This window comes from Clarias gariepinus, chromosome 6 (genome assembly GCF_024256425.1).
Source record: "Clarias gariepinus isolate MV-2021 ecotype Netherlands chromosome 6, CGAR_prim_01v2, whole genome shotgun sequence".
Taxonomy (NCBI): Eukaryota; Metazoa; Chordata; class Actinopteri; order Siluriformes; family Clariidae; genus Clarias; species Clarias gariepinus.
This window is the reverse complement of record NC_071105.1, coordinates 18,928,881-18,943,544: the sequence shown is the minus strand read 5'-3', so window position 1 is coordinate 18,943,544 and position 14,664 is coordinate 18,928,881. Positions and strand designations below refer to the sequence as shown.

Sequence of the window (14,664 nt, the reverse complement as noted above, 5' to 3'; positions counted from 1 at the left end):
GCAGCTTGAAACGTCTGCATGATTTATTATTTTTTTAATCCGAACTGAGAATATATGGAGATGTCAACAGAATGATTAACGGACTCAAAAATACATATTTCTTATGGTGTCAGTCATAACACATCTATCCAGCTATCCGTCCATTAATCCGTCCATCTGTCCGTCTTTGTTGTGACTGAAAAGTCAGAATTCTAAAAATACAATCAGCGGTAAAGGTCAGTGTTTCTAATTGGTATATTGTCTTTCTTAAATCAGTGGCTCTTACACTCTGTGTGTATAGCAGTGTATTCGTGTCCTTCACTTGAACTGGAATAAAATAATTTATAGCAATTTTCTACGCTTTTCCACTTTAAATGCTGTGATTTTAGTCAGACATATTACTATACCAACGGGAAATCCCCTAAAGTAGTCTTCCTAAATATAAAAAAAACCTAACGTGAACATCTGACCGTGTAAAAGGCTTTCCCTGACCTCCAAGCTTTGCTTTGCACGAGATTAAAGTGTACCAGTTGGAGATCAGAGATTACCGGTTGAAAGTGCATGGCTGCCAAATCCAGTCGCATACAGTCCTCAAGTTAATCATTCATAACACAACTAGGTTTAATTGTAACGGGTAATACAAAAGAGCCAGGGGACGATTCAGTGGAGAAGAAAGCGTGACCTGTAATTGAAAAAGTACATAATGTAAATGACGATGTTAATGCGCTAATGAAGTTTTCCACATGAAGAGTAAGGGTGGACATAACCAGGACAAAATGTGCATACAAATACACAGAAGGATGAGAAGGAGATATCTCCATCACATGTTCCCTGAATGTACACATACAGCCGAGATTTCATTATAGTACGTACAGTTACAAATACAAATCACTTTTCTGTGTTTATTGAAAAATAATAGTGTGTCGTGTAAGTAAAATAAATTATATATTTTTTCCTTAGACGTTCATAAATCAGTGCAGTTGTGTACACACTTCGCTCTACACTAACTGCTATCATGCACGCTGCTTACGTTTGTGAAGAAATGCTTGCCATCTGCATCACAATTCTAATAACTGTAGTTATCGTATACAGTCTTGTTTTAGAGGCTCTCCAGCATTGGTGCACCTGAGATGCACATGGGGTCGATGTGAACTGTCAGAAACTGCCATTATTATTTTTATTAAAATTTCATTTGCACCTCATTCAATTTAAAACCTCTCTCAAGCACGTTTTTTACCAGACCGCAGTGGAGCAGCATCCGGCACACCGCCATGTCAATCAAAGTGTCCTTTACACAGATGTGGCAGGGCCCCTGAGTAACTATTGAAAGTGTGCACGGTGCACAGTTTCTAGCTAGTCACCCTACAAACTCAGATATCGGTTATATGTTGCATTTTATATCCATGGCATCATGATCAGCAATATATGACTAAGATTTTACTCAAGTCTCCTATAGTACTTTAAGTCTAGTTAAATTATCTTCCACAGAACGTAGAAGTAAATATTCTGTTGGACTAATGAGTTGTGTGGGATCAAATCATATAAAGCAATTAAAAAAAAATGCAATAAAGAACAGAATGCATTGTGCATCGACCATGATGTTTTGGTGCATGATGGGCTTTATGACGAACCCAATTACATAGCTGTAATGTGCGGAATGTTGGATGTAAAAAGCTTAGACGTTTGCTTTAAACTGCATCTCCTGACACATGGGATTCAACCACTCATATTGCCAGTCCTCTTGATAGATGCACAGTGTCCAGAGCGTCTGCACTTTCTGACCCTCTTTCTTATTGCTTTTCAGCTGTTTATTACACCAGCATTTAAATAGCTGGTCGGTCTCAGGGCTCTTCTCAGCATATGTGTAATGGATATCCAATAACAACTGTAATTACTTAAATACAGTATGTTCTAAATTATCCTCAATGGTGCTGTAATATACAGTATAGGATATTATAGACCTAGAGTTCTTGTATTGTAGCATTTTTAGGCAGTCTTAAGGAACAAAAAAAGGGAAAAAAAATCTCAGAATTTAAATTGTCCTAAATCTAGCTAAACCTATGTCTAATTTCTTAAAATCCATTTTCAACAAAACCAAATATAGGATTATTATGCTTATTTCTGGTTAAATGCTACAAAGATTGTAAGAGAAAATGTATTGTTTCATTGGCACAGAATTTTACTTCTTTCCAGAAATAAGTTCCTAAAACTAGCTAAATTAACCTGCTATTATAACAAGTAATTTCTGATTAAAACATTTAATCAAAAGAATTTGATTAGAAATAAGCTTAATAATCATCTTATATTTAATTTGTTGTAACCTTATTTTGAGAAAGTATACATAAATTCAACTATATTCAAGATATTTTTATTTGCTTTAACTGAGTATACATAATTTCATTGAATATACCATGAGAAAATGAGAAGGGCTCAAAACATTTGCACATAACTGTACTTCAAAGAAATAATACTTCAGGTTAAAAATAATTTTAGGTTATTTAAAAAAAAAAAAAAAAAAAAAAGCAGTTAAAAACGTTCCGTGTGGTTTCAGTTGTACAACACAGGAGTCCTGACAACATAGGGAAACTTAGGCATGTGTATTCGTAATGTTATGTGGGACGGATGTCATTGCTGAGTGACTTAAACTGGAAACGGTTTGGTTGTGCCTACTCTAGATACTTCCTGATCTTACCACAAAAGGCCGAATGTGTGACTTAGAGAAAGAAAGAAGAGATCCCACTCATCCACTGTTGAAGAACAGATGTCAGGTGCAGACACATCTGCTTTCACTACACTACTTCTGTATCGACTCCTTCTCTAGCTAAAGGTCCTCCATCCTATCCGCCGGTTCTGTTTCAGTTATTCACGAGCTCCTCTCAGCGAACACTCTGCTGCTCTCGCCGTCGCTACTTCAACCCTCTCTCTCTCTCTCTCTCTCCTCTTCCTTTGCCAGAACTCTTCTCCTCTCCCAAACTGTAATTCATCATCATTTTATCTGTGTCTCTTCTAATTGGCTCTCATCAGGGACCTCTGCTTCTGCTTCTCCCCATCACACACACAGGCGCACAGACACACACCTGCTGCCCACTATCAGCAGAATTCCACTATTCCTTCATCTCCACCTTTCTTTTTACCCAGGGCAATTTCAGCCATTGTGTCCGGTGTCAAAACACTAGAAAGGGGAAGCGCCCTCTTTTATCTCAGCCATGATAATGCTGAAAAAGTAGTGTTAATATCTGTCCTTGTGTCTCAGCAAGCTTTACAAAGAACACTATAGGACTACATGTCCCATAAGCGACCAGGCTGAGAGATTCCAGCTGGACTGACTCACTCACTCTCTCTCTCTCACAGGAGTCAGAGAGTTTTTCCCATGCACCCTTATTGCTCCCTGCACCCCAAACCATGATAACAGGACTGAAGGGTATTTGACTAGACATAAGGCAGATGCCATGAGTGAGAGGAGGCAAAGAGGAAATGAAAGCGTGCAAAGTTCACATCCACTAAAATCTCTCTCTCACACACACAGACGCACACAGACGCCCGCCATATACTAAAACTCCTGCCTAAATGTGTGTTCTAAATAAAACCACAAGCGCGTGGGCGTCTCTGAACACTGCACTCGAGTTTTCTTGTCTTAGATTCCACCCTTGAGACCCCTGTGCAGGCTTGTTGGAGTATCTAGATGGAACGAAGCAGGACGGTTGTACAGGAGTCCAGGTTTTATAAATCTATATCAATCATACTGTCAAATCCTCTTTTTTCACTTTTTCCCCCTTACACTGAGAGAGGGGGGAAAAACAGGGGATTAACTTTAGTGGATTAACATTCTGTTTACTCTTAATGTGCAATGATCCTCCGCATTCTGAGCCTACACACAACCGACACAAAAGACGCACCAAAGTGCTTGGTACATAATGCAGAAGGAGGGATTTGTTGATGCTCGGTGTGTGCCTGTGTGTGTGGCTGCGCTCTACTGAGCCTGAAAATGTGAAGGAAGAAGAGGAACACATTGTATGTTAGAACAAAACGTCATCGCCTCCCTCTAGTCCGGAGTAAGATGGATGATCTGTCATAAGTCAGAGGGTGCGCGCGTGTGCGTGTCTGTGTGTGTGTGTGTGTGTGTATACGTGTACTCACAATGGTTTTCTGGCACTGGATGCTGGAGCTGTTGAAGCGCAGGGCCGTGACGCTGTGGGTCTCTCCCTGGATGTGGAAGATACACTCGTAGTTCCTCTGGCCCGACTGCGGCTGAGGAAGGTTCCGGGCAGCCAGAGTGATGGGCTTTGTGACTCCCACCGGGATGTAGATCTGAGTCGAGGGCAGGATCTGAGGACAATCCTGAGAGAAAGAGAATGATGAATACTGGTCCGGCAGCTATCGAGCTGCTTAGATTTTAAAGGTGCAGTTTATAATTTTGAACGCTGGCCTGCAATTAAATACAGGAAAGGCTGTATTTCTCATTTTTTCCAATTCTGCTTTTATTGTCGTCACTTGTATTGCTTGCGAGTTGTGTTTTATGTAAAAGGGCTTGAACTGAGAGCCAAAATTATGATTATTATTACACTAGCGAGCCCATGGGGCAAGTTAAAGCTCGAAAGCACTGTCTAGTCTCATGTTTTGGCTGGAAATTAAAAAGACAAAAACAAAAAAAGGGAGTTGCTAATGTAATATAATGAAGTATGTTGCGCTAGTTGGCTAGTTTAGTGCGCTGAATGCGAATTAAAGGAATTAATGAGTATATAATCGTTACCCTGATAGTTTTTAATGCAGCACATTGTGTGTACATCCTTGACAGCGAATGGTTGGTGAATATTTTCACTGGGAGATGTTGTGTTCGGTCCACGCGTCACACACATATATGATACTATTCCGTTCTGGTTAGAGTTGTTTTTGTGAACATGTTTTACTGTGAGGTAAAGTGTGTGTGTCGTGCCGGTGGGAGGGAAATAACGGCTTTGCACCATTTTTTTTTTTAACTACTCGATTCGATCGGCCATCATCTGTGGATACTAATTAATCTGCCTAGTAAAAATCATTTAACTTCGATTCGAGAGGTAGTGAAGCATTGAGATGCAGTGCACCACTGTGAAATGCATTACGTATAAACCTGCACACCTGATGAAAACTTTTCTGTTGTGAAAGTCAATATAAGAGTTTTTTGCAATCATTTTCTACATGTCCAACAGGCAAGTACAAGAATAAAAATAAATAAAAACACCTCAGCCCAGACATAACAAATTGTACCTTTAAGCTTTTCACATGTTTAGAGAACTCTTTCCAGGCTACAAGAGGTGCTAGAGAAGAGGGCGTTTTCCCTCCATTTTTAAATTTCCCTCCATTTTCATTCTTTCAAGCCAGCACATCAGGCACTGATTAAAAAGTGCAGATTGAAGCTATATGCCAGCAAGCCGTGTGTTTATATGAGCGAGAAAAATGAAAATCGAATGAGAGAGAAGGGGAGATGATGTCATTATTTTTTTATTTTCAGTGATGTCACTACAGTTTTTTTTTGCTATAGGTAGATGTTTCTGCATCAGTGAATGCGCAACATCACAAACCAGGTCATAACCAGTGGGTGGATATTCTTCCAGTATGTGCACGACACTGGGTGTATATGTGTGTTTGTGTGTGTGTGTTGTCGAACAAGTACTTTTTGAGAATGTTAATAAAGCAAGAAAGGAGATGGAAACTTGGAGTAAGGAAAAGAAGAGCTGTAATGCAACGCAGCACCCACGCAACACACAAACAATAAACAAACCTCCAGCTTAATCCCTCTCGTTAAGCGGTGGTATGTAAGAGCAACAGTTTCCCTTCCAACCATTAAACATCTGAATGTTTGTTGATTGGCTTACTGTCATCTGTGTGTTTGCTCATTGGCTTACTCAGCTTAGGCTGTGTGTAATGGCAGACAGGGGATTATACAGAGCAAACGGAGAAAATTAAAACGAGTGTAATGGTCTGAACCACTACCTACTCTAATTTGCAATGAACAACTTGCAAGACGAAACGAAGCAGAGACTCGTTTACCTCAACAAAAAAAAAGGAAGCATTCCGTCATTTTCCATCCTTGCAGATAATGTGCTCAGATTTATGCAAGGCCTCTAGTATGAACAGACTTGGAAAGGCTGATCAGTCTGTAAAAAGGCTGTGGTCATATTGCAGATGTATGCATGGTCTAGAGGAAAGAGGGGAGGATGATGTGCATTGGGGAGGGATGACAGGAATGAGAGGGGAAAACGAGCTTGGTAGAAATCTAACAGGTGTCTAAACAGGGCATGGCTTCCATTAAAGGAATGCTCTCCTACTGACTGACCTGCAACCAAACCTCAGACTAAACGAATGCCTTTCATCTTCCACAAGTTTTTTTTTCCTCCCTCTGAGCCGTTCATCCAGCACCACATTTCATGTTCAAACTGAGGTTGTTTTGGGGTCAAACCAGTGCGTAGAAATAGGAAGCATTCACCACACACCGCGTCCAAGGTTAACCACATTACTGGGTGGTCAGAACTTGCTTCCATGCTGACTTGTTTTAAAAGGTCTACATGTGAAAAGGTAAGGATGGACATATTAAAACATTTCAGCTTCTGATGTTGCAGGAGTTTATAAAGGGGGGGAAAAAAAGGCTGGTTTGCTTATCCCTCAACCAGTCCTTTCACAGACAGCACAATAGTTCCTGCCAAAATCAGGCAATTACAACAACAATCAAATGACCAAAAAAGGGGGACACTACATACACCCTGAGATTATGACTGAATGCTGGCAGACAGCAGACAAGTAAACAAATCAATAAAAGTGAATTCATAAATGAAAAAGCGAATACAGGGAAATGAATGTTTTTCAAAGCCTGCTTGTTGTTTTTTTTTCCTAGGGAAACCACACATTTATAATGAGTTGGTTGGCCAGCGTGGGCGCGAAAAAAAGAGCAGATTAATCTATAATTAACGTCAGTGACGACGTGCAGTGCACCGATAAGGCCAAGGGCGACTGGGCAAGGGGAAAAAAAAATAAAAAGGCACCACAACACAAATCAAAGTCTGCCAAGTATCAAAGAGGCGTGTGGGGGTCAGCAAACGACCACCGTGAGCGGCTAACCCGAACGTTACAGAGGAACCTGGGGGAAAAAAAAACAAAAACAAACCTAGAAGGCTTAGTGCAATTTGGACTAGGCCGTGGTTAAGGTTGTGCTCAAGAAATCAATCTGTTTATTCTGGCTAATCAACCCAGGCAAGAGCAGGATGGAATATTTAGAAACTAAGAGTAGGCTCGCGTGGGTGTGCGCCACCGAGACCCGAAGCGATCCTCCATATCCTTGAAGACACACTGACTCAGATACCCATCAAACAGGCGGAAAAAGTGCGGATATGGAGGAAAGAAAAAAATAAATAAATCTCCCTCTCTCTTTCCTTCTTCCAATCCCTTTCATGTTGCCTTTTCATGTTATTTCTGGCATATTCTATTTGGTGGAATGGCTTAGGCAAGCTCATTAGGCAACAAGGTGCTCTGAGCGCGAGTGTGAGCGGAGAAAGCGTGCGCGAGTTACTTTGATGGATGGAAAGAAATTGAAGAAACGAGTGAGCGTGAGAAGAGCATCTGTAAGATGGAAATAAACTGACAGGCAACTGAATTAACGTACGGTGTAAAAGAACACATCCAGATACACGCAGGCGTAAATATCTATCGCGGGCGGCCGAGTCATTTCACAACGCGATGTGCGTCGAAATGAAATTTTGTTTATTTCATTTGGTAATCGGTGTGGATTGAATTGTTGGCCTGACTGCCGTCTGACAGCACTCATTCATAACTTCTGACAGATGTTCTTTAAGGTGACTTACTTTATTGAATATTGCAGTAATTGTTTTACATTCGCAGGAACTGCTGAGATTTTTTGAGCAAATGTTGGATTTTTTTTTCCACGCTATTGTACACACTCACACTTGTGTACTTTACTATCCTTGTGAGTTGGTTACGTATTCCTGCAGCTGATTCCTGCGATTCTACATCTTAATCTAATCTTAGTAACAAAACCTTTTTTGCCTTGTAAAAGCCAGTTTTAGTCTGAACTGTCAGCATTTCCATCATTGTGGGGACACATTTGGTCTCCGCCAAAAAAAAAGGAAAACTTGCCCACACTCGCAACACAAGCTCTGATCAATCATTACTGACATTTCAGCCATGTCAAATCATCTGCTCCAATTGATCTCTTATTGCCCCTTGTTGACTGCACGATAAGGATGGACGAGCAGGCCGAATTTCACATGCGCAACCTGGAAATGTCAGCCAAACACTTAACCGAGCTACTTGTCGGCGTGTTAAAACATTTTAAGGCAACGGTTGTAAAATATCTCGAGATTCAGCAGAAATGCCTCCCCAGGTAGCTGTAATGACTGCGACGAATTCCTGTTTTGCAAGCTGCTGCTCTGGTCTAAACGTCTAGCTGTCATCAAGGGAAAACTTCCTAAATGATACGACTTCAACTAAAGTCAGCATTTCCACAATATATGCAAAGCAGGTTTTGGTGATGTGCAGTGCCGCCTGTCGAAAATCGGTGCTTAGTGTAATAGATGTTTCGCATTACGCGGAAACCATCTGAGTGTTCAAACAGTAAACTGGAGTAATTGGGCCTATGAGTAATGCATGACGCATAATTTGATTTCTCCCAACAATATTCCACGTTTTCCTATTACAACAAGCACAGCCAAAGGTCTCGTGTGATTAACCAAAGATTGAAACTGATATGTCTGAATAAGCTTAATGAAGCAAATCAGACTTTTTTTTTTTCCCCTCACTGATCCGACTTGAGTCATTATGATGACTCGACTAATCTAATAACATTGTTTAAATGTTAAAGCCTCATTATGCAGTCAGTAAATTAATAATTTAGAGTGAAACATGCTCTGGTCAAGCCGGAGGAGAGATGACCTGTCTCTGCTCACTTTAAGGGAAACTTACAACCATGAGACAACAGATACAGTGCAGGGACAAGAATTGGAGATAGCATGACTAATAATAGCATGCGAGAGAGATGGATGGAGGGAGAGGGGCCAAGGGAAGGAGAAAGAGGGCCAGAGAGAGACGCAGGGCAATTACACTGACATAGTCCTTCAGTACCCGCAGCATCACATCTCCCTCTCTCTCTCTCTCTCTCTCTCTCTCCCCGTTGACAGGAAGTGTGACAGTCTCCCATCCTCTGGTTTAATTATTCAAAGTGGATTAGACCTTCACTTCCAGCTGCCTAATGCATCCTAGCAATGAATATTGCATCTCGGAGAGAAAAAGAGAGAAAGCGTGAATGATGAAAAGTAGATGAATGAAAAGAAGAACAGAAAAAAAGGGCAAGGTAGAAGCAACATAAACAACAAACTACACGGTTACAGAATGAAGGAGGAAAAAAAGAGAAAGATGAGGAAAGAGAATAAGAAAAGAGCAGAAGAGATATTCCTGCACATGGATCAAGAAAAAAAAACCTATGAAGGAACAATAAGCCCTTTACCAGAGACATAATCAGTTATTCAGATGATGCATGCTCCATCCAAATTCCCTGTGTTAAACAGGTGAAGGGAACGACTTTTCTTTGCTTCATTACCTGCACGCTGAGCCGCACACATTTCTCAACATCTCGCACCTTCTTCCTCCATCTTGCCTCTCTGTGATCCAGCAGCTCTGCACATTCATCCTTTTTATCCTAACTTATTCTTCCTCCTCAACTCTTTACTCCACCGTTTGCCAGTTTCTCTCTTAAGCCCTCTCTCCATCTCTCTCCCTCAGTCTGTGGCTATTTTCAGGAAAGAGGTAGGCAGATGAGAGCGTCTCTCATCCGAGAGTGGTGGTGCGAGATGAGAAAAGACGCACGCGAGAGAATATGAAGGAGATCAAAATGAGTGGCGTGTCTAAAAATAAAGATATAGAACAGCTGCTTCTACAGTGCAGGCCATGAGTTGGCTCTGGCTGAAATCACCCACGCTGGCTATAGGTACCACAAACCTCTAACTGTTATAGAAAAATACATTCATGAATTTCTCAGGATGCTGGAGCCATGCTTTAGGACTGCCTGCTTAAGGTCTGAATCGCTGGCCTCCCAAGAACTTCTTTGCTTGGAGCAATGTCAGGATTGTACGTGATGGGGTGGGGTTGGGAAATTAGTGTGTGTGTGTACGGTTTCCACAGACAGATGCGCCTCTTCATAAGTTGCTGACAAGTTATCTGTCGATTTTCAAGGATCTGGTGTTCCATCGCTCAATGTTCATGGGAACGACTGCAGTGGTATGTGGCTGGGATCAGATGCATGGCCTTCTTTAAACGTTCGTTTATGCCTCTCTAATGTTTTACCGCGGCTAAGAGTCTCTTCACCGTACTGTGCTCGGTCTTCTCAAAATGTCAACATACCGCCAGGAAATTTTTGAAAAATCTTAATTTTATCTCTTATGGCTATTCTTTGATCGCATAATAAAAAACAAGGACTAGCGCAGAGAGAATTGACATTCTAGATTAGTTGTACGCCAGCCAGAGTCGTAACTGGAACGACATGGCCAACGACAATAAAAGTGACTGCATTGGGCAACGCTGCTGTCCAATAATGCCCAATAAAAATAAAAAAAACAACTTTAACTGGCTGTTGATGAAAAATATATATATATATTTAAAAAAAACTAAAAATACCAATGTAAAGAGATTATAAAGGCACTACAAGCCTCAGTGATGCAGATGATTCCAGACCGGTGTTAAAAATTATTGCTAGTATGTTTCTGCCTTTTTTATTCAGGTTTGTGTAGGTGGAGAAATAAAAGTAGCACAACGTTGACTCTGATGACAACCATAGTACTAACAAATTCGTCTGTGTGTATGCTAACACAACGAGTACAACCAATCTGCGAAAAACAGAACTTGTAGCATTAATCTAGTAAAACATGAGCAAAGGCCACTGAAAGAAAAGCAGAGCTCCAGTTCTCTTAGAATAAAGGTTCTGATATTATGTAATCAGGCCACATCTGTCCCACTGCCAGAATGATCTTCAAACCCCAAGGTTTAGTAGGTGTCACACAGGCTAGTCATTTAATATTTTCACTAGTTATCACTTGCAGTTATCATAACATTATCACTTTCCTATTACTGTGCATGAACTGGAGAGGTGTGAGGAACCGCATTTTAACTCGGCTCCTTAATATTCTCGCAGATATTTTTATCCTTGCTTTATAGATATTTTTAAAGCTAAATAAAATGTAACTTAATCCTTGCAGCGTGAAACTGAATTCCGTCGCGACTAGTGCCATGTAAAACACTTGTCTTTTCTGAGCTACTGGTTGCACATCGCTATCCAATCCAGCTCGTTTATCGAGGTGCGTGCCAGCTCAGAGGCAGATTCAGATTCACTCATTGTTCAGATATTTCTAAGCTTCCAGATGCTGCAGCAGCCTGGGTATTCATGCAAGGTCTTCCGATAGGCTATAAAGGAGAGCTCTGTTGACAGACATGAGCTTCTGTGCTGCTTTGATCCTTTAATTCAGCCACCAGTCTCACACCAGCCTCGAGAGACAACAGGTCTGATGATTTGGTACGTCCTTATATATTTATATATATATAAATATATTCTGTATCTATACTAGTGACCATGATCCCTACTGCCATGGACCTGCTTAATCCATCCTGGCTGGAGTTCTCATGACACGAAGAGCACTCACTGCTGCTGAGGATGTGCCTACAGTATATGGTATGCTTAGAGAAAGATGTGACTGCTGAGGATGGTTCCACTTAGAAACCATGAAAACGGCTTTGGACTGGATTTGATCCGAACAGTTTCACTATGATTGCTTACGACTGCAATTGCTCTGACAGTGTTGTACCCAAGTCTCCATCTGTGAACAGTTGAAAACCTCAGCGAAGTTGATATGTTATGTTAACTAAAACATGTTTCCTGTTATACAACTGCACTCTTGACCTTGCAGCACACAGAGAAGGATTTCATCTATAGTCACGTTATACGGCACCACCCAAATTATGGGTTCCCTTTTTGAGTCTGGTTCCTCTTAAGGATCCTTCCTCATGCCTTCTCAGGAAGATTTTCCTCACCCATGTTGATCATTCTGTACAAACTCGCAAGCTGCTTTGCAACAGTGTTCATTTTGCGATAGATCATGCATGCAACATGGTTTTTAACCAAAAAGTGGGTTGATGCATGCTTTGCTGTTCATACGCATTTAACTGCATTAATAAATCAACCTAAAATAGTGATGTCATAGTGTTTGCTTCAACTATGATTTTTTTTTTTAGCTGCCCCTACTTCTAGAAGTGAAATCACTAAAACTACAGCACTGACTTTCTAAGAAAGCGGTTTTAAAGTTCTACTCTCATTGCTTTGCTGTCTTTGCAGAGTCTCGTCACAGTCCGTCAGCGCTCCAACTGGCTCGAGAGTGGCGGCTTTCCTCCCCAACGCCTCCCTTTCCCATTCTCCTCTCTCTCTCCCTCGCTCCTCCGCTGATCTCTCCTGCTTGTTAGAGCGGTCGCGCTCCAGCTGGCTCGGGACAGCCGCTTCTCAACCATCACGCTCGTCTCCCTCGCCGCCGCCGCCGCCACCTCCTCCTCCTCTTCCTGCCCTCCCTGTCCGCTCACCGCGCACACCCCTTTCTTCCCTCGGTGCGGTCCAACCCCTCTTCCCGAACGTTTGGAAAAATAAATGCCGTCACTCTTATAATGTAATCTCCCTCTTGTTATTGCCAAGATGACATTTTGAATAGATCTCCCCCCACACACCCCTTTCGCTTGCTCACATTTGTTTTCTCCTCTCCTCCTCACAAACACACACGCACCCACATCTGGACTCTATTAGAGTAAAAAGGGGGAGACTGCTTTCTTCGTCGTACTTCTGGGTGCTCAAAAACCCGCTGAATTATGGGAGATTCCCGCGAGACTGCCAGAGACGGGGTGAAGAACGACGTCTCCATGGCAACCAGGCGAATCTGCTCCTTCTTCCTTTTCGCCCCCTTTTCACTTCTTATCTCTGTTCTTTCTCTCTTTTACGTTTTTTTTTTTTTTATAAATTAAAGCAACTCAATTTTCAGAGCTAATGACAGTGAGACAGAGGGAGGGGTGGAGAGAGAGAGAGAGAGAGAGAGAGAGCACAAACGTGAGAGAAAGAGAAGCAGACAGAAAGAAAGTAGGAATGATAGAAGTCCGCTCGATGCTGTCTACACTCTCTTCGATCTGTTGCTTAATTTGCTACAATGAGACGAATCCGAAGGGGAAATCAGTGCATCCTCCATTGTTAAAAGAGGCACAGATATAATGGCACTAAATGAGTGGGGGCCTGAGTGCTAGAAATGACTGCAATTAGTTTCATCTAGCAGCAGGAGAGGAAAGAGGAGAGAGGAGGAGAGCGAAAAGGAGAGGAAGTCGAGATAAGGAAGGAGGAGAAGAAGTGATACAGGAGGAAGAGCAGAAAGGAGTAAAACTCTTTGAAGATGCACATAGTGTGAGGAGACTGATATATTCCATCCATACCTCTCCTTGCCTGCTCACCCTCTGGCCCTTCAGTGTAAGCTCTGCTTCTCTCAGATAAGACACTCTCTCTCTCTCACACACACACACACACACACACACACACACACACACACACACACACACACACACACACGGCACTCATCTCCACAGGGGGCATCCCCCCTCTTCCCCCAAATACACAGCTGCAGTGTGCCTGTAGGGAGTGGTGTGAGCGTCTGGGTTAATGCCAGAGTAAACACGCCAAGCTGAGGAGTTCACGGACAGAAGAATTCACACCTCCACACACACAAACACCCACATGCACACACAAACAATTACATTCAACACGAACCTTTCACTCGGAGGAAGCGAGAGAAAAACACCCTTTTGCACGCCCACACTCACTTTCTTTTCCTATTCCGTCATCTTTTCTTTTCTCGCTCGCTCTAACAGAGAGCACACCATGAAGCGCTCCTTTACCCTTCCCAGGGTGGTTCAATGGAAAGCAGCCCGAAATCTGAAATGCATACCGCGCTAATACAAAAATAATAATAAGAAAAGGAATCATAAATAAAAAGTAAAGTTTACAGCTGCACTGTTGCAAAGGAACTTCTCGCGCTCGCCATGTGTGATGTATTCCAGTCATGGCTGTGCTCGTTGTAGATGTCGTCAATTATACAATTTGTGAACTATTCTCACTATACTGCAATCAAATTTAGCATCTGCCTGAGAGTCTACTTAGACAAAATGCAGGAAAAGGTTAAGCCGGCAATCAAATTCAGCGCCACCATCGGTTTTTGAAATGAGAAAAACAAGGGGGATTTTTCACTGAAAGAACCCAAGCCGGCTAAAAAAAAAAATCGATAAGGATGAAGTTGAAGATGAAGATGAGTGCACAGTTATTTATAATATGGATAATGTGGCTTTCAGCCTTTCAGATCAGATATAAAAATGTGATGCTTTATATAACAAACATCACATCTTATAGATCCCAAATTTTTTTTAATAATAATAATCCAGCTTGAATAAAAAAAATCACCATAATTCTACCACTGTTTATTATTTAAGTAAAAATGTATCACTTTAAGAAACTAACAAGGTGCCCCTCCCTCCATGGATGGCTTTGGAATTGTTGGGATTTGAACCTGTGATCTCCTGGCGAAGCTGAGTACAGTGGTCTCTGCATGGGAGTCCGAGAAAATAAAAATTCTGAGA

The 14,664-nt window shown here is 41.7% G+C and overlaps 1 protein-coding gene across 1 annotated transcript in view; it reads right to left on the bottom strand.

The window, feature by feature from the left end:
• plxna1b (plexin A1b) overlaps nt 1–14,664 on the bottom strand; it is a 197,610-nt gene that overhangs the window by 44,114 nt on the left and 138,832 nt on the right. Inside the window, exon 10 of the mRNA XM_053497844.1 lies at nt 4,117–4,317. Coding sequence (XP_053353819.1) covers nt 4,117–4,317 — 201 coding nt within the window. The remainder of the gene's footprint in view (nt 1–4,116; nt 4,318–14,664) is intronic.